General features: G+C 40.5%; 1 protein-coding gene across 1 annotated transcript in view; it reads left to right on the forward strand.

Annotated features, from left to right (window-relative positions):
- adamtsl3 (ADAMTS-like 3) overlaps nt 1–20,180 on the forward strand; it is a 63,881-nt gene extending 43,701 nt beyond the window's left edge. The window contains exons 15-24 of the mRNA XM_062065944.1: nt 1,213–1,345; nt 4,547–4,934; nt 6,987–7,140; nt 7,212–8,010; nt 8,084–8,211; nt 8,877–8,961; nt 12,421–12,625; nt 15,295–15,404; nt 15,476–15,696; nt 15,759–20,180. Of these exons, the coding sequence (XP_061921928.1) occupies nt 1,213–1,345; nt 4,547–4,934; nt 6,987–7,140; nt 7,212–8,010; nt 8,084–8,211; nt 8,877–8,961; nt 12,421–12,625; nt 15,295–15,404; nt 15,476–15,696; nt 15,759–15,868 (2,333 nt within the window). The 3' untranslated portion in view covers nt 15,869–20,180. The remainder of the gene's footprint in view (nt 1–1,212; nt 1,346–4,546; nt 4,935–6,986; nt 7,141–7,211; nt 8,011–8,083; nt 8,212–8,876; nt 8,962–12,420; nt 12,626–15,294; nt 15,405–15,475; nt 15,697–15,758) is intronic.
- The last annotated feature ends 1,305 nt before the right edge of the window (nt 20,181–21,485 follow it).

The following is a 21,485-nucleotide window of genomic DNA, read 5'->3' on the forward strand; positions in this document are numbered from 1 at the left end:
CCTGTGTTGGTAACCTTCAAAACAAGAAAGTTGAAACAAAAACAAAACTGCATACTAAAACTAACTTTACTACTTTGGAGATTATGGAGTTCTTTTTACATTAAACTTCGGCATAGTTAATTGTCCAATAATTGAAAAAAAGTGCGGAAACATGTGGCAACCTTGACCATGTAAGTAGCGTTTGTCATTACTCGTAATTTCCCTTTGTCTTTTGGGGTGAAAATAATGATAACCTCAGCAAAGCTCAAACACACCAAAAATGTTTTAAAAATACAATGAGGTATCCATCCATCCATCCGTTTTCTACCGCTTGTCCCTATCCCAGCTGCACTCGGGCGGAAGGCAGTGCACACCCTGTACAAGTCGCCTCATCACCATACTTGCCAACCTTCCCGATTTTCCGGGGGGACTCCCGAATTTCAGTGCCCCTCCCGAAAATCTCCCGGGGCAACCATTCTCCCGAATTTCTCCCGATTTCCACCCGGACGACTATATTGGGGGCGTGCCTTAAAGGCACTGCCTTTAGCGTCCTCTACAACCTGTCGCCACGTCCGCTTTTCCTCCATTCAAACAGCGTGCCGGCTCATTCACGTAATATATGCGGCTTTTACACACACATAAGTGAATGCAATGCATACTTGATCAACAGCCATACAGGTCACACTGAGGGTGACCGTATAAACAACTTTAACATGGTTACAAATATGCGCCACACTGTGAACCCACACCAAAGAAGAATGACAAACACATTTCGGGAGAACATCCGCACTGTGACACAACAGAACAAATACCCAGAACCCCTTGCAGCACTAACTCTTCCGGGACGCTACAATATACACCCCCGCTACCCCCCCCCCCCCCCACCCACCTCAACCCCGCCCTCCCCCCATCTCCCGAATTCGGAGGTCTCAAGGTTGGCAAGTATGCTCATCACAGATGATTTATTTGCAAAAGAATATGTGCAATTAAATTTGTTTGTAAATAGCACGCTTGTTTGATTTTCTCTGCGACTTATATTATTTTTGTCCAATGAACTGCTCCAACATGATGGTCCATTGTCCCCTTTAGAGATTGCAGTGTAAGAAACTACAAAAACAGATCAAATGCAAATTGCTTTGGTCCAAATATTATAGCGCCAGTAAAACATTAGCACTGTCAACTAGTTTGTCCAGAATATGAAGATATTATTGAATGGTTCTCCACTGTTGTCAGGTGTGCAGGAGGCAGTGGTCATCTGTCTGAACAAGCAGACCAGGGAGGCAGCTTTAAACCAGAGCTTGTGTGTGAGCGCCCGCAGACCCCCGCCACTTCTTCAGGACTGCAAAATACAGCCTTGCCCCCCCAGGTAAATACCCTCGGCAACAATATTCCGCGGATGCAATAATTTTCTTTTATTAAACGTCGCAATTTTACATTCACAAAAGTAATAATGTTACAAGAACAAGAGTTGGAATTGGGGGTTAAATCACCAAAATGATTCCCGAGCGCGGCCACCGCTGCTGCTCACTGCTCTCCTCACCTCCCAGGGGTTGGAACAAGGGGATGGGTCAAATGCAGGGGGTAATTTCCTACTGTGTGTGTGACTATCAGTTTAACTTAAGAATATGAATCTTATGTTGCTAATGTTGTTTAGCTTTGTAACGCAAAAGAACTCCAAACATTTTCATTAGCCGTTATGTTATTTAATTTTAGCATCTGCTCAGTAAAATTATCATCAGTAAATTACAATTCTGGTTCTGTTCTTTCGTTCAATCCTTTAAATCAGCTGAATTCTCACGAGATTCGCCAAGATCTCGCACAATGGCAGTTTGAAATTATGTATTATTTTATTATTTATTATTATTTTAGTGTGTTTTAAAAGACTTGGCTTTGCGTTCATTTAGTCGGCCAAGGCACTAATGTGTAGTGACAGCTGGGATTTACACATCCATCTCCAGTGCCTCCTTAAATCTTGCACCTGCATTTGCTGAACTGTGAGAAAACATGCAGTCCATTTAATAATATCTCATCCTAGAACATGATAGGAAATAACAATAGGGCTTTATTTTTAAATGACAACAAGAGTGGAGCATTTGGTTAGCTGGAGAGCTTTTTTTCCCCGGTCTCGAGTCTTGCGTTCAGGCACAACAAACGTATTGGACATGTTTCCTTTGGCCCCCATCACTGAGACGAATTAGGATACGCTCTTTGGATAGTTGTCCCTATATAGAACAGGGGTTCTTAACCTTGTTTACCTCAAGGCCCAGTGGCTGTCAAGTGTGCGTTTCCCACACTTGAAAAGGGAAGTATTTGACCAGACTCAGGATTTATTTGTGGATTTATTGACCAGAAACAGGAAGGTGAAAAACCTTTAAACATACAAAATAAAGTATTAAATTCAAATCAGTATTTACACAAACTCAACAAAGCACATATAATAGGCAAAAAATAATATATTAACATGGCCTATATTAAACATTGCTCATTGAGTCAACCAAGGCAGGTGGCCATAGGCAAATACTGTAAAATATAAGCATTAGATAAACAGAAGCCCAGTTCTAGTTTTAGAACCATCTACCCTTAAATTAACCTGCTTTTAACCTTGACCAAGATCATTTGACATATTTTATTCTACAATATGATAATTCAAATTACAAATTAAACTTATTCAACAGCCCAATGATGTGCAAATGACCCTGCTGCTCACAGTTTAAGTACCAACTAAGGATCACATTCTATGTCCATAAAGCAGAGTTTGTACTTTTCAACTTACTTTGGTTAATCAATTAACCGTATGAATATTATTTACTCAAAATAGCTTAAACAAAATAATCATATAAGCACACAATTTATACAAGTATAATGCATATGTTCCTTTTTGACTGTACTTACATGTATAATAGACTGTATTTATATTATTCACATGTGAATATTTCTGTATAATAGACTGTATTTATATTATTCACATGTGAATATTGCTGTATAATAGACTGTGTTTATGTTATTCACATGTGAATAATGCTGTATAATAGACTGTATTTATATTATTCACATGTAAAAAATACCTAAGTGTTTGTCTATTGTGAGCGAACTGTGATGCTGAATTTCCCCCAGGGATCAATAAAGTACTTTCTATTCTATTCTAACTTAACTGCAAAGCAGTCAATACAGCGTGACCTTTTAACCTCTCAACTGGCAACACATATTTAACAAAGCAATTCATATGATTTGTTTGCTCCATAAGCCCAGACCTAGGCTTCTGTGTTCCAAACAGTTTGTTTCAGCCCAGTAAAAAGACATGAGCTTACTGATAGCCTCTTTGATATTTTCCTTTTCCCAATGCGTTTTAGTCCAATGATTTAGCATGCGATGTTGCTGTCCTGCTGCCATCAGCTGCTCTGCAAGACAACTGGACAAAGTTTTGAGCAGCCAAACTTTCATGGAGCGCTGGCGTGAGCTGCCAATTAGGCTGATTGTGCTCACTTGTGCGCTCCACTGTGGCGAGGTGAGGCTGATGTCATCCGCACACGCTCACAGGCGAACCCCCGCCCCACAGATCACCGCAACAGTGGCCCATTTTATTTCTGTCCTCAATCTTCTCTCAAATAAAATATAAAAAATAACATTAGCTTATCCTGCAATATTAGTACTTTACGTTTACTTTACTGCAGTGGCCCGTTTTCTTGCTGCCCTCAGTGTCCTCTGTAACGAAAAAAGCAGTCCAATAGCGCAGACCCTCATCAGGTCCTATCTAATCCCAAGAGTAAACGATCATTTAATAAATTAATTCAGACGTTGATCCAGATCAACCCCCAAAATATAATAACTAATTCCTTATTCCATTTTTGACATTTCCTGAATGTTTTATCAATATCTGCTCATAACTTTTTGAGTTATGGTGCTAACTATCAAACAGAAAGGCAAAAACACACAAGCAAACCCAATCGAATACGTGACATTTTGGTGGAGGTGATTCATCGAAGCATAAATTAAATCGGCATGTCCGAGAGTGTTTGTTTTGTTTGTCTGTCGCTCCCAAACCGGCTGCAAGAGCTTTTGTTCTATAATGAAACTGTCTCTGTGGGTGGAGGTGGGGCCATAGCCGTTACCACATACACACACAGTAGTTCCACCGTGTGTCGTAAGTGTAAGCCTAAGTAGTAGAAAAAATCATGCATGACTTGGCATGCCTAGAAATGATCAGGATCATCAAAATTGAATCAGTTGTTCCTTATCCCATTTTGGTAATTTCATGTAAGTCTCAAGAAAATCCGGCCATAACTTTTTGAGTTACCGTATTTTCCAGACTGTAGAGCGCAAATATTCGAAGGAAAAAGTATATTTCCATATATTATCCTCACCGCTTTATTAGCAGCAGGGTTCAAAGCGTAGGAAAATAGTAGCGGCTTATAGTCTGGAATTTACGGTATGTTGCTAAATCACTAACTAACGAACTGACAGACAACACCTGGCAATCACATAACCTCCAGAGGTAATACATAACTTAACCAGAGTTGAGGCAGGACTCCGATTTTGTGTGTGTAAAGATAATAATTGGTCTTCACAGGTGGGAAACAGGCCAGTGGAGCTCATGTTCCGCTTCCTGCGGTGTTGGCCTGATGTCCCGCACTGTGGCATGTACTCACCAGCCCTCGCGGGACAGCAACCGCACTGAGGTTTTGAGGGATGACAAGTGCCACGACCCTAAACCAAGGCCCGCCCAAGCCTGCAACCGCTTTGACTGCCCTCCCATGTGGGAGGCACAGAACTGGGGCCAGTGCTCCGGTAGCTGTGGTGATGGACTTCAGAGGAGGCTTGTCCTGTGCAAACAGCGCTTGGCAGACGGTAGCATCCTGGAGCTGCCCGACACTTTCTGCCCTATCAAAAGCCCAGCCAACCAGCGAGCGTGCACTGAGCAGCCATGTCCACCTCAGTGGGTCACCAGCTGGTCCCAGGTAGGCTTCGTCAACATATCATAATCCAGTCCTGCCCCTTTCCTACATAAAATGGCACTACTCACTTTCAGCAATGCCAGGTATTATTTCTAGTGGCTTAAGAAGCTTTACAAATGCACTCCGTAGTCTTCACTTGGCTGTAGCATCCCCTTTTTTGCTGTCCTCAATCTCCTAACAAATAAACAGTGATTGGGAGTAACATGCTACATGTAGCAAAGCTTAACTACATTTCCCAGTAGCTGGGCGGTAGCTTTACAATTTTTTAAACAAGTAGCGATTCCTGTTGCTCGGCTGTTTTAGACCCATTTAATGAGGTAGCTTACATTAAAGCTACAAGCTACAAAGAGAGAAAAAGTTCTGCAAATCCAGACAAAAAAAAAGATACAGAGAAAATACAATGACTTGGATAAATGAGGACATCCATACATACGGAGAAAACCCATGATGATTGGTTGGTGTTTGTATGATGAGTCACAATTAGCTAAGGTTAGGGCACATTACGGACTGGCCAATCAGAAGCAAGACAAAGCGGGTCATTGAAACCAGGAAGCAAAATCACATGTATATATATATATATATATATATATATATATATATATATATATATATATATATATATATATATATATATATATATATATATATATATATATATATATATATATATATATATATATGTGTGTGTGTAGCTTTGATGTAGCAAGCTACTTTTACCGTGTAGCGTGTGGTGTAGCTCGCTAGAATTCACTTGGGATAGCTCCCCCTGGAGCTTAGCTCCATTTAATTGAGAGTAGCTTGTAGATAGATAGGTCTTTATTGTCATTGCACAAGTACAACAAAACTTTGTTTTCAGCACAAACCCGTTCAAGATTAGACAAACAAACAGTGTACAGGGTTACAGAACAGGAACGCTGATGGGTCGCCACAAGGCGCCCTGTAAAAGATAGGGAAAAAGGTAAAACACTGGGGAAGGATGAGTAAAAAAATACAAGCTAGACTGCGCTCCTAAGGGGGCCCAGTCTGGAGTGGGAAAAAACCTCCATAGCAAAGCACATATACACATTACAACGTACATCTTGAGATATCTAGCAACAGAGGGAAGGGGCGGGGTAATGGGGGTGCTGACCATCCTTCCATCACCCCTATGGGATTTGCGTCGAGGGCGTTGGGTTGGGGGGGGGGGGGTGTATGTGTGGCGTATATTTTTGTGGATGCATGTTGTTTGTATGTAAGCCTACAGTGTGTCTCTGTTCCGCGGCCTTGATTCTTGTGCAGTCGCTAGTCCAAAGTCAACAACAACAGGTGTGTGTCCATGAGAGACAAGAAGGGAGTTTGTTGTGTCTTCGCTGCACTGTCCTTCGGGGGAGTCTCGAAGCCAGGGAAACAATCCAAGTTAGAATTTTTTGTATGCGAGTGAAAACAACATTTGCTTTTCACTCTAAATTGTCTATGACTGGTCCTCAAAAATCCTGCGGGCAGACAGTCTGATGTTATCCAAATCACAAGAGAGAAAGCCTAGCTTAGTACAAGTAGCTTGCCCATCTCTGCAAATAAACTATTAATACAAGAAGACAAGCTCATGTTAGCTTGTTTGTTTATTTTAGTTATTTATTCCAGAGGTGATTGAGAAAACTGGACAAAGTGGAAGACAGTTCTCCATCTCTGCTGAAATATTAACATGCTAACGGTAGCTTCCCCATTTCCGCAGGATTGTCCACAGTTTCCACTTTTCTGCAGTAGCCGTTTGTCCTGGATTCCTTCAATCTCCTTTCAATTACGTAGCAAAAATAAATATGTGTGCTAATGTTAGCTGACCCTTGTTTTTGTGCCTTATTAGTCCGCATATAGTCCACAGTCTCAAATTTGCTTCAGCTGCCTTTTTGTTTGCTGCTTTCACTTTCCTTTGGAATAAATAACAGAAGTAACTGTAGTCTGCTTACCATTTAGCTATGTCCTTATTGATACACCACTGTATCCGATTTGTTCCAGTGGCCAGTTTTTTGCTGCCCTCAATCCCCTTTTGATTAAACAACTATTTATGTCTTTGTCTAGTGTTCAGTGACATGTGGAAATGGTATACAAAGGCTGGAGGCTGTCTGCAGGAAACAAGGCGAGGATGGACGACATCAGACCATCGATTCAAACAACTGTGCCTCTGAGGCGCGACCAACCAGGGTCCGCCCTTGTTCTCTCAGGCTTTGCAAAAGTAAGAAAAAACTCTTTTATGTCTCACTTTTTGAAATTTGTGTAGACGATAACCAAAAACTTGGGTCATAGATTTCCTGAAGCCTGGCCCCACTATACTGGCCCAGAGGAATGTCTATATCCAATGGAGGAAGAGCAAAAAGGTCAACTTAGTTGTCGGTAGTAGAGCCTATCTTCTCCCCTGGACCGCTGTTGTACTTCGTTGCCCCACCCGCCACATCCGTAAGGGAAACATAAGATGGTTGAAGGAAGGGAAGCATCTGCTAAGTCTCTCACACCTGTCTGTTACCTCTTTGGGATTAGTGAAAATACAGAAAGTTGGAGTATCTGACGCTGGGACATATACATGTGTGGCAGGCCAAGCTCAGGCACATTTAGTCCTTCAGATCATTGGCAACAAGCAGAAGGGGTCCATTATAGAGGACATTAACCCTTATGACCGTTTTGTTGAGCGTTTGCTCCAAGTCAAATCTGCCTCAGAAGACGATCTTTCCATTCCGAATGTTCTCATTCTCAATAGCCAGAAGCTGGAAGACAACCTGAGAGGCAAACAAGAAGAGCAACTAATTGCTCAGTTAGTCAGTCAGCTTCCCCACGATAAAACCAATGATTCCACTCTACACCACCCGGAAAGTCTGCTGGTTCCCCTTCTTCGAAAACCACACTCGACCAGATTCAGAATCCCTGTAATCATTCAGAAGCCCAGGAAAGTTGGATCAGTGTCCTCCTCCGAAGTTGTAGTCCACGTAGGATCTCCTGTTTTGCTTGGGAAGCCAGTTTCCACTTTGGAAATAAAGTGTGAGACTCTCGGATACCCGGAACCTTTCCTGAGTTGGACGAAAAATGGTAAACAGCTGCACTACAACAGCAGGTATGGATGACAAAGGTGCCTTTAGCAAACAGAAGCATAATCATTGGATTGAGCAGAGATCTGGTCTTTGCAGAATAGACCTGTTACCCACTGGCTCGCTTAGGATCCAGTCTCCGAACCAGGAGGACGAGGGACTGTACACCTGTACTGCCAGGAACCGCCTAGGATCATCGTCGCTTTCATCTTGGTTGCAGGTAACAGGTAAGAACTCTATACTTTTGTACCTTTTTGGTGTACTTATCAGATTCCAATGTATGCTTTTCATGATCCCCACGATCTCCTATTGGCTGAATAACAAAAATAAACACATATACCGATGTTAGCTTACTCTGTTGCCGTACGGTATAACGCACCACAGTGTACGCTGAACTGCAGAGGCCCATTTTGTCACTGCTCTCAGTCTTCTTTGAAATAAATAACAAAACTCTTTCTTTTAAGGACTCTAATGCACATTTTTCCAGGGCCAAAAAGGTTCAAATATGTTCCCATGCTGCCAATATCAAGTGCCAACGGTAACAGAAGAGTACTTGTTACTGGTACACTAAAATCCTAGTAACATGTTGTTGGCCTGGAGATTACGGGATGACATTGTAGCGTAGTGGCTGTTCTGGCTAAATCAGTGTTAGAGAATGTGCAGTCCCCTCAAAGTCTCTTCCAAGCATGACATTTCTGGATTACCATCAAAGCTACGTCCGCCGCCACTTTCCTTTTCTTTCCTTCTTTTCTCACTCATACGAAAACAATTACACAGCTAAGGGTGGAAGTTTTCAAAAAAGATAAGCTGCTGGACTGCCTAATCTTTGTGGGAAACAAAGAAAAAGAGGCTGTCAAAGGAATAACTATTCCTTTATTCTCTGTGTTTTCAGAAAGCAAAGGAAGAAACTGTGTCCAAGGCGTTTGCTCTGATAGGAGCAACGAGTCTCTCTGCAGTGGGCAAGACTGCTCCCTCAGGTTAGTTTCTGCTATTGCATGACTTTTCTCTTGGATGAAAACAATACAACTATGCCAAAGCCGGACCACAAATGACATCAGACCAGCAACAAGTTTAATTCAAAACTTGAGAGCTACAAATGTTTTTCTAGTAGATTCCTTAGAGGGGCCATTTTTTTTTTTTTTTCTAAATTTAATACACTTCCTTGTGGTCTACGTAACATGTAATGGTGGTTCTTTGGTCAAAATGTTGCATAGATTATGTTTTACAGATCATCTTCAAGCCGCTTTCTGACAGTCGCTTCAGGATGTGCCGTTTTGTGGGCGGTCTTATTTATGGGGATTTTGTGTTGTAGTTTTTAGCCCTTCCATATTGATTCTGTTGACGGATATATCCAATCCAATCCACTTTATTTATATAGCACATTTACACAAGAAGAATGTTTCCAAAGTGCTGCACAGCCATGTTAAAAACAATATTAAAAACAATATTAAAAACAATATTATGCTCCACCAATGACTGAATAAAAACAAAAAATAAATGAATAAAAAAACCAATATAAAAACAATATAAAAAATAAATATGATTAAAAAAACGATTTCAAAGGGTAAAACCAATTAAAACAGTAAAATAGAAATCAAAATCTATAAAAAAACACAGAGATATAAGTTTGAACTATATGCTAATTTGTATTAGAAAGGACAACAGTGGAGGATCCATGTGCATGTACAAACCAGTCAGCCCCAGAACAAGAGGACAGAGAAAAAGAAGCATCTTATTGACTACAGCTTCGCACTACGATGGTGGACTCGCGCAAATCACTTCGGGTAAATATCTACCCTATATGGAGATATCCGCAGACGTCACCGGTGGGAAAAACGCCATGGGTTGTGCAAAGTCCAAATGGCTCGTATGGAAGAAGTATGAAGGAAAGCAATGTTGTTTTATAAATATCTATGGTTTGATTTAAAATTTTCATTACTTATGCAGATCCCAAATACACAAAATTAGGTACCTGTAGGTAAGAAAAGTTGGTTTTACATAGTAGGTCCTCTTTAAAAAAAACATAGCACTTTTGTCAGTATAGAGGAGGGGTATCAAACTCAATTACACAGGAAGCAATCTATGGGCCGCCGGGCTTTCTGCTCGACCGCTCCCGAACTTTGGAACGCTCTCCCCGACCATCTTAGAGCACCACAGTCGGTCGACCATTTTAAGAAGGGACTAAAAACCCACCTTTTTAGCACAGTTTTTATCTAATTTCTCTGCCTTCTTGTTTTTAAATGCACTGCTTGCTTATCTGTTTTTTTATCCAGTGCTTTCAGGCTCTTATTTCTACTTTATCTATGTTTCTGTTTTATCTAGTGTGTGTCATGATTCATTTCTATTTTAATTTTGTATTATATATTCTTACTTTCTATTTTTATTTTTAATACTTTGTAGCACTTTGAGATTTTAACAAATGTAAAGTGCGTAACAAATGCAATTCATTATTATTATTATTATTATTAGGAAGCCAAAACTTGGGGTAAACGTTTAAGGGACCTTGACCGTCGGGATTGTAACATACCAACACCAAAATTCACTCAACTTAATGCAGAATAAGTTGGACCTCTGTCCTTGTTTACCTGCAACAAATGTTGTTTTTTTCATACAGTTATGAGGGAGTAGGCTGTGACAATCTGTCACATCAGGTCTTTCTTGTTGTCATGTTGCCTTTATTTTCTGCCTTTATTTTCTGCATTTGGTTCCTGGTCAACGCTGTAATTTTTGTTGCATTTCCTGTATGTCTCCCTGAGTGCTCTTTCCCTCACCGTCCTTGATAGGGTTGAGCACACCTGGTTGTCGTTGCCAATCAGACTGTTCTAAATGCCTGATTTGCCCTCTGGTCAGGGCTCGAGGACGGTTTAGTGACTGTTCTACGTTACTGACTGTTAGCCACGTGCGGCGGGCATCACTGCTCATACTGTGTTTATAATTAAAAGACACATATCTTGCCTGCTCGTCTTCTTCCTGTCTCCTGCATCTAGGGGTCACAATTACCACAACCATTCGAGTTTGTGACAGAAGCGCAATAACGTGTGAGAGTGTGACGCATAGGCGGATGTGAGGTATCTTTCAAAATAAGATAAACGGATGTAATTTCAAGCAAATTTCTCTGCGGCCCAGTATGCAAACCTATCAGTGGCGGGCCGTGCGTTTCCCACCTAGGCCTTCATTGATGTCCGACTTCAATGATTACCTCTCAAAATACCATCATTTATGTCCCCGCATGACCATTGTTGGAGAAATACTATACAGTATCACATTTATGCACTACTGGGCATTGGATCACCACCAACAGTGTACAAAACGGGTTATTTTCTGGCGAATTAAAAAAAACCAATAAACCCGCATCAGCAATTAAAACTTATCTTATGTGTTTCCGTCAAAATAAAAATTGAACAAAACATATTAAGCGTGAAAAAATTAAAAAATAAAATATTTGAACTCACAATTTGTAGTTCCCGTTCGACGCCTCATAGTCTGTTGATTTGAGTGGAAATGGCGGGCATTTTCCCATTTCATCGCCAACCTTGTCTCACAAGATGTAGTTTCTCTTAGTATCCTTCTTGAAAATGGCCTTGCAAATTTATATCTGGCACCTAATCAACGTGTTGCTCTCCTTCTTTGTGAGTACCCGCGGGTTTTATGTGGCTTTCTATGGCTCCTGTGCCACTTCTGTTTTCGCAACTTGTGATTGGATACTCACTTGGGACTCCCAAGTGAGTATCCAATCACAGCGTAAGGCCAGCTAGAAGGCCTTACTGACAAGAACTCGTGATCTGATTGGCTATCACAACTGTCTGTGTATGTGTCCGTTCACTTAAAGTGCACAGACACCTGCATTGTTAATTCTGAAGGCCCCGGGCCGATTTGGTACAGCATGGCAACATAAGCAAGCTGAATTCCGATTGGATACAAACTATAACCTAAAACCAACAGCACTGGAAAGAGTATAATATGACGTGAAGAGAATATGAATACTTTTAGATATTTAGGGAAAGTAAATAAAAAATTACTTTTATCTTTAATTATGATCATGAGTGTACCCCGCCTTCCGCCCGAATGCAGCTGAGATAGGCTCCAGCACCCCCCGCGACCCTGAAAGGGACAAGTGGTAGAAAATGGATGGGATGGATGGATTTCTGGTTATGTTAAGCCTTGCTGGCCCTGACGGCCCACCACTGACACCTATAGATGCCGTTTGTGGACCGAGGTTTCACTGGTATAGATGATGTGCGACCAGTGTTTTTGCAGTAAATAAAAAAAAGTACTCCTCTCCCACAGAGGATCTTTGGCTCGTTTTGTCCTAAACAGCAAACTTTTCTCCCGCAAAGGACGGTTCACAATCATTAACTAAAAATTGTATCTTTCAGCTCTAAAAGTATCTGAAAATCTCTGGATATGCTCATGAAACATTGGTGCTTTGTATTTAGGTGGCGTGTGGACACATGGGAGCCTTGTTCAGCCAGCTGCGCTGGAGGTTCCCAGACCAGACGTATCCGCTGCATTCGGGGTCCTGAGGACGGATGGAAGGACGTAGAGGGCCACCATTGCCTTGGTGTAGGGCGGAGACCTCCTGACACCAGGATATGCAACATTCTTCCCTGCGCCGATTGGGCAACAACTGCATGGGGGCTGGTAATACTCAATAAGTATAATATGAAATATAATAATCAATAATTAAAATATCATACAATGCCTTTTACTACTACTACTTTAGAATGTCGCACCATGCATCTGTCTGTCCATCCACACACACAATGTCAGTTTGATAATCCCTTAAAAAAGCCGTTTGCAACTTCCTCAAAGTTAGATTTTTCAAACCAAAACACCACGGGCTAGCCTTTTTTTACGTTAGCAGTTTAACAGAACATATTTATTTTTAAATGTCTATATTTTTAACAATTCATAGTTATATTAAGTAAAAATGCATGGCTCTTGTTTGACTAAACTGAAGTAAACCAAACAACTTGGCATGAAATTACAAGCAGTTGTCACCACACACGTCTGTTTGTCCATTCACTCATTACATCAATTTTTAGAGTAAACAAAGTCACTCACTTAGCCTAAAACCATGCTGTTTTGAAGCTTCAAAGCCTCCACATTGCTTACAAGTAATTTGCAAAGCTAACAGCCACAAGGTGTCTGTCATGTCACACATTTGTCCGTCGCGTCAGATACATTCAGTTTAATAAGGTAAGTAAAGTCATTGGCTTCATTTTTATCATAAAAAGGCCACTGTATTTAAGTGGTAATTGGTGTGTGAATATTGTTGAGCGTAGTTTGTCACATTGTCTGTCATTCATGTACAAAGATTTATTGATAGAGTAAGCACTTAATCTTTTTGACCACAGTTTCTGTTTGCGAATTGGACTGCATTGCATCTGTACATCCATTCACACACAATGTCAGTAATATAGGTAAAGCTATTCACTCCCTTGGCTTTTTAAACACATTTTGTATTACCTTTAAAGTCCACCGCATTGTTATACAAACCCCAAAATCAGTGAAGTTGGCACGTTGTGTAAATCGTAAATAAAAACAGAATACAATGATTTGCAAATCCTTTTCAACCTATATTCAATTGTATAGACTGCAAAGACAAGATACTTAATGTTCGAACTGGAAAACGTTATTTTTTGCAAATATTAGGTCATTTGGAATTTGATGCCTGCAGCATGTTTCAAAAAAGCTGGCACAAGTGGCAAAAAAGACTGAGAAAGTTGAGGAATGGTCATCAAACACTTATTTGGAACATCCCACAGGTGAACAGGCTAATTGGGAACAGGTGGGTGCCAAGATTGGGTATAAAAGCAGCTTCCATGAAATGCTCAGTCATTCACAAACAAGGATGGGGCGAGGGTCACCACTTTGTGAACAAATGCGTGAGCAAATTGTCAAACAGTTTAAGAACAACATTTCTCAACGAGCTATTGTAAGGAATTTAGGGATTTCACCATCTACGGTCTGTAATATAATTAAAAAGTTCAGAGAGTCTGGAGAAATCACTGCACGTAAGCAATGATATTACGGACCTTCGATCCTTAAGGCGGTACTGCATCAAAAACCGACATCAGGGTGTAAAGAATATCACCACTTGGGCTCAGGAACACTTCAGAAAACCACGGTCAGTAACTACAGTTTGTCGCTACATCTGTAAGTGCAAGTTAAAACTCTACTATGCAAAGCGAAAGCCATTTATCAACAACACCCAGAAACGCCGCCAGCTTTGCTGGGCCCAAGCTCATCTAAGATGGACTGATGCAAAGTGTAAAAGTGTTCTGTGATCTGAGGAGTCCACAATTCAAATTGTTTTTGGAAACTGTATATGTCATGTCCTCTGGAACAAAGAGGAAAATAATCATCCTGATTGTTAGAGGCACAAAGTTCAAAAGCCAGCATCTGTGATGATATGGGGGTGTATTATTGCCCAAGGCATGGGTAACTTACACATCTGGGAAGACACCATTAATGCTGAAAGGTACATACAGGTTTTGGAGCAACATATGTTGCCATCCAAGCAGCGTTATCATGGACGCCCCTGCTTATTTCAGCAAGACAATGCCAAGCCACATGTTACAACAGTGTGGCTTCATAGTAAAAGAGTGCAGGTACTAGACTGGCCTGCTTGTAGTCCAGACTGCTCTCCCATTGAAAATGTTGAACAACTTAAGCTGTACATCAAGCAAGAATGGGAAAGAATTCCACATGAAAAGCTTCAAAAATTGGTCTCTTCAGTTCGCAAACATTTAGTGAGTGTTGTTAAAAGGAAAGGCCATGTAACACAGTGGTAAAAATGCCCCTGTGCCAACTTTTTTGCAATGTGTTGCTGCCATTAAATTCTAAGTTAATGATTATTTGCAAAAAAAAAAAAAAGGTTTCTCAGGTCGAACATTAAATATCTTGTCTTTGCAGTCTATTCAATTGAATATAAGTTGAAAAGGATTTGCAAATCATTGTATTCTGTTTCTATTTACGATTTACACAATGTGCCAACTTCACTGGTTTTGGGTTTTGTAGTTGTGCCAAATTTGTGGACCCTGTTACAACTGCATGATGTTTTTTGTTTTGCGTATTTTCCTAAATGTAAATTAGCATGGGATTACGCTTGGAACACAGCCATGGACCGGTTTATCAAAAAAAAAAAAAAAAATATTAGTTGCATAGGCAAAACAATGTCACTCACTCAGATTAAAATGCAGACTTTTTTACCCTGTAAAGCGACATCTATTTTCATATTTTGTACGACCGTCTGGTAGTTTGTTGCCTTTTGCACCTGTCGTCCAAAACTTTTCTTTCCTTTCCAGTGTAACAGTCAATGTGTGGGTCCCGGTTTAGCTACACAGCACCGCCATGTCTTCTGTCAAGACACAAATGGCACCAAAGTGGCCAACAGGCTGTGTAGCGGTTTCCAACGGTAAACATTACATCTCAGGACTCCATGCCCTCTTGTTTTTTTGCATTGTTATAGTGTGTTTTATTCTTCAGGCCGAGCTCAACCAGAAACTGCTCCGTAGAAGCCTGCATCCTCCAGTGGCGAGTCGGGCCCTGGACGCAGTGCACCGCCACTTGCGGGCGACACGGCTTCCAGTCGCGCCGGGTCGTCTGCACGCACCGAGCAACCGGAAGGCCGACTCGGGAGCATCACTGCATGTGGAAGCCTCGTCCTCCCAGCTGGCAGCGCTGTAATCTCACCTCCTGTGGCAGAGGTAAGGACATTGTATTGATCTTTAAAAAGGTATTACTGTAACGGATGCTTTCATTGCTTTAGCCGGAGAGTGCAGAGACAGCACCAGGTACTGCGAGAAGGTTCGACAGCTGGAGCTCTGCACGCTGCCTCAGTTTAAAAGTCGCTGCTGTCACTCATGCCTGAACACCTGAGTGATGCGGGAGACGCGAGGATGTTAGACATTCCTGCTTAGTGGACGCTGAGAAGGTCCATGGAGGACCTTTCATCTCTGAACCCATGCATGAACTACTGGAAATGTGCCTAATGCATTTTTGGGTAGGCCATACACTCCAGTCTGAGGGCAAATATTTTATCGACATTATCAGTCCATTCACACACACAATATCAATTTAGTAAGACAAGCTTATTGCCTGGTTTAGAATGCAGCCTCTTTGACCCTGTAAGGCCACCGAATGTCCAACGAGTGCTTGTTACTAGCTATCAGTTGCACAACCACATGCAGTTTATCACGTTGTGCATTTTTCTGCCCATTATCAGAATCAGAACCAGAAACACTTTAATAATCCCCGAAGGGAAATTAAGATTTTCAGCACAATCCCATTCAAGAGCAGACAAACATTACAGGGAGACAGAACAGGATCGCTGACAGGTCTGCCAACGTCCGGCGCCCCTTACAAAAAAGGTGAGAGACAGGTAAACACTGCGGAGGGGGGTTGAGAAGAAAAAAAAATTCAGTCTAAGCCTGAGGCCAAGGGGAAAAACACTTCATAGCCATAGCACACATAAACATGCGTATAAGAAGGAAACATCAAAGAAGACAAAGGACATTAAAGACATTTAAAGAGCAGAGCTGATGCAACCAGCCACTTAAAATAACAACAACAACAAAAACATATACACTACCGTTCAAAAGTTTGAAATTGAAATGTCCTTATTTTTTAAGGAAAAGCACTGTACTTTTCAATGAAGATAACTTTAAACTAGTCTTAACTTCAAAGAAATACACTCTATACATTGCTAATGTGGTAAATGACTATTCTAGCTGCAAATGTCTGGTTTTTGGTGCAATATCTACATAGGTGTATAGAGGCCCATTTCCAGCAACTATCACTCAATCAATCAATCAATCAATCAATGTTTATTTATATAGCCCTAAATCACAAGTGTCTCAAAGGGCTGTACAAGCCACAACGACATCCTCGGTACAGAGCCCACATACGGGCAAGGAAAAACTCACCCCAGTGGGACGTCGGTGAATGACTATGAGAAACCTTGGAGAGGACCGCATATGTGGGTAACCCCCCCCCCCCTCTAGGGGAGACCGAAAGCAACGGATGTCGAGTGGGTCTGACATAACATTGTGAAAGTCCAGTCCACAGTGGATCCAACACATCAGCGGGAGTCCAGTCCACAGCGGGGCCAACAGGAAACCATCCCGAGCGGAGACGGGTCAGCAGCGCAGAGATGTCCCCAACCGATGCACAGGCTAGTGGTCCACCCGGGGTCCCGGCTCTGGACAGCCAGCACTTCATCCATGGCCACCGGACCTATGCAACTCCCCCTCGCAAGGGACAGGGGAGAAGAGGAGAGAAGAAAAGAAACGGCAGATCAACTGGTCTAAAAAAGGGGGGGTCTATTTAAAGGCTAGATTATACAAATGAGTTTTAAGATGGGACTTAAATGCTTCTACTGAGGTAGCATCTCTAACTGTTACCGGGAGGGCATTCCAGAGTACTGGAGCCCGAATAGAAAACGCTCTATAGCCCGCAGACTTTTTTTTGGCTCTGGGAATCACTAATAAGCCGGAGTTCTTTGAACGCAGATTTCTTGTCGGGACATATGGTACAATACAATCGGCGAGATAGGCTGGAGCTAATATTTATAATATTTTATACGTAAGTAGTAAAACCTTAAAGTCGCATCTTAAGTGCACAGGAAGCCAGTGCAAGTGAGCCAGTATAGGCGTAATATGATCAAACTTTCTTGTTTTGGTCAAAAGCCTTGCAGCCGCATTTTGTACCAACTGTAATCTTTTAATGCTAGACATAGGGAGGCCCGAAAATAATACGTTACAGTAATCGAGACGAGACGTAACGAACGCATGAATAATGATCTCAGCGTCGCTAGTGGACAAGATGGAACGAATTTTAGCGATATTACGGAGATGAAAGAAGGCCGTTTTAGTAACACTCTTAATGTGTGACTCAAACGAGAGAGTTGGGTCGAAGATAATACCCAGATTCTTTACCGAGTCTCCTTGTTTAATTGTTTGGTTGTCAAATGTTAAGGTGGTATTATTAAATAGATGTTGGTGTCTAGCAGGACCGATAATCAGCATTTCCGTTTTCTTAGCGTTGAGTTGCAAAAAGTTAGCGGACATCCATTGTTTAATTTCATTAAGACACGCCTCCAGCTGACTACAGTCCGGCGTGTTGGTCAGCTTTAGGGGCATGTAGAGTTGAGTGACATTGTACCATTAGAACACTCCAGTGTTCTAATGGTACAATGTGTTTGCTCATTGGCTCAGAAGGCTAATTGATGATTAGAAAACCCTTGTGCAATCATGTTCACACATCTGAAAACAGTTTAGCTCATTACAGAAGCTACAAAACTGACCTTCCTTTGAGCAGATTGAGTTTCTGGAGCATCACATTTGCGGGGTCAATTAAACGCTCAAAATGGCCAGAAAAAGAGAACTTTCATCTGAAACTCGACAGTCTATTCTTGTTCTTAGAAATGAAGGCTATTCCACAAAATTGTTTGGGTGACCCCAAACTTTTGAACGGTAGTGTACACTCTGGTGGCCTCTGCGTTGTTCCACGCCATCGTCTGCTGGGGTGGGGGGAGCATGGCCAGAGACAGGAGCAGACCCAACAAAGCAACCAAGAGAGCCGATTCCACCCTCAGCCGCCCGCCAACTCTCGGCCAGTGTCCAGTCCGCATGGATGAGCGAGGATACGTCCAAAGAGAACGAGGTGTCCGATACCTGCTCATTCAGCCAATTCAGCCACTGTGAAGCTTGTCCGTCCCGGCGCTCAGCGCCAGCTCCGCAGCCCTCTCTCTTCATCCGCATCTCCTCCAGTCTCTCCAAACGGACTCTGGTGTGGCAGAGACCCAGCAGCTGGTCTCCATGGCCAAAAGGCAGATCCAGAAGTTCCCAAAAAACCACCGCAGAAGTCATGAAAGTGCCACCCCTGGTCACACAGTCCCAAAGGGTCCTGAACCAAAAGGCAAAAACCCCCAAAAACACACAATAAAATTACACGATTACAATTACACACAATATCAATTGGATAGGTAAAAACAATGTTGCTTACCTGGCTTAAAACAAAGCCTTTTTGGCACTTAAAGGCCAGAGTTGGCATGTGATTACAGTTGGACACAGTCATGGACCGTTTTCTCCTTTTGCGTAATCGTTGGCCCGTTCACACACAATATAAATTCAATATGCAAATCGACATCACTTTCTGACCATGTAAGGCCGGTGAAAATTCCCACTAGTTCTATTCAAAGCTAACAACTGCTAAACTACATGCTGTTTGTCCCCTTGTGCATTTATCTGTCTACTCACACGCAAAGTCACTTGGCCTAAAAATGCAGAGCTGTATTAAACTAAGTTTGATTTGGCATATGATTGCAGTTAAAACAGTCATTTTGCGCAGTTGTCGGTCCATTCACACGCCATATCAATTTAATAAGCCTTAAACACAGCCATATTAGTCTTGCAAGACCACCATATTTCCCGCCAGTGCTTGTCAAAGCTAACAGTTGCACAACCATACTGTAGGTTGCGTGTCTGTCCATTCACACGTCAGTTTGATGCCCTTGAAAGTCACCATATTTTTCTCTAAGAAAAAAAAAATGAAAAAAAGATCATACCTAAGAGGAGTTGTTTGGCCGACATTTTAACCTAGTCCTGCTGGGGTTGCACTAATTAAGGAGGCGTACCTATGATGGGGATTTAAAAAAGAAAAGACAATTATTTTGCACTCGGAAACTAAAGTCTTTGTTAAGAACGGGACTTTTGGTTAAGTTACATTGATATTTGTTTCTTGGTTATATTTGTCTATACGTCCATATTTAACCACTTTTTGATGCTTTTGCACGTTTAGTCGCCTGGTGATAATGCCTAGCTGCAATACTCCCCCTAAAATTGGTCATATATCAACTCCATTAAAGGAAAAAAACAGGCATATTGAAGCATTTCTATTGTATTATTTATTCCAGATGGGCAACATGTTAGACTACTTGGCTTTTTGTTTGTGTGCCTTAAGAGAAGAAAGCAACATATAATGTACTCCTATTGTGTAGATATGTAATATTGTCTTCATTATTTATTTCTGTGTCTTTTGTGTATAATTTTGTAAATAAATACTTGCTTGGGTTTTTAAGTATTTTTAGGTCCCTACAACTGATTGTATTTGTTGTAAAAAGCAGAGTACATGCAGAGGGCTCCCTCAGCTGGCCAAACCCTTTTTTCATTGAAATAAAGAAGCACATTCCTTTTTATTACGTGTTGTGTTTTTTTTGTAAGACCACAAAACATGTAAAATAATAAGATAACAATGGCAGCAATTTAGCTATAATTATTTGATATTTGAGACCTCTTTAAACTGAAAGTGCAGTATAGTTACACTTGAGGTACCACCGTCCCAAAACCATATGAAATGCTTTTTTAATTAAAATTCCATTTATATATATATATATATATATATATATATATATATATATATATATATATATATATATATATATATATATATATATATATATATATATATATATATATATATATATATGTTTTTGTTATTGTTATTGTTTCAGAGCCTTTCAACAACTTCAGACTTAAACATAGACGTACGTGTACATTATTGTGTTTTTTTAATGTTTGGTTTGGTTCACTATCATTTTCAGTTTTGTCTGAGCTGCCATAATAGAACTGAACAAGTTTTAGTCACATTTTATGGTGGGTCAAATTGGACCATATTAAAGACATATATATTCAAATAATTATTTCAATGTGTTACTAATTAATTTAATGCAAAAGTGCATTTAATGTGCTTAATCATTTAATGTTTTAAATATTGTGTTAATCATTTTAATATTTAATTAATTACTCAATGCTTTAATTAAATATTCAAAGACTGAATTTTTTATTTCAAGATTTAATTAATTATTTCTCAATTTAATGATTACCTCATGATATAATGAATTATTGTATTATTTAATGAACCTGTGTGTCAGCACTTCTAAATGTAATGCATCCGTCAAACTTAACCGTCAAAGTCAGTGGTTTCAAGCCAGTAACTAAGTCTTACAAAACACAGGGTTAAAGAGGTATATAATGAGAATTAAATGAATAGTGAAATCAATAATTAATTGAATTATTAAATAATTAAAAATTCTAATTGAATACATTAATACATATTTAAATGTGAATTTACATTAAACAAATAATGCATATTTAATCAAATATGTATATATTTAATTCAAATTATAATTATTTTATATTTTAAGTAATTATGTAAATATGTCTTTTTTCATTTTGTCCCATTTTACCCTCCATAAAATGTTGCCCAAATTTGGCTTTTTGTAATTCATTCTTCTATTTATTGTATTTTATGTTGGCCTGTCCCAACTTTATGTTTTTGTGATTTTATTTTTTGGGAACTTTAAGTAGTAGTAGATAAGTGCTGGGATATTTGGGATGGCTATTGCAGCTTTTATTCATTAAAACTTTTATTTTGATGCATATTTTTTTGTTTTGTAGCAAATGAGAGTATTTTGGAAAAAAACAACATTAAACTT

The sequence above is a fragment of the Entelurus aequoreus genome, linkage group LG12 (genome assembly GCF_033978785.1).
Source record: "Entelurus aequoreus isolate RoL-2023_Sb linkage group LG12, RoL_Eaeq_v1.1, whole genome shotgun sequence".
NCBI lineage: Eukaryota > Metazoa > Chordata > Actinopteri > Syngnathiformes > Syngnathidae > Entelurus > Entelurus aequoreus.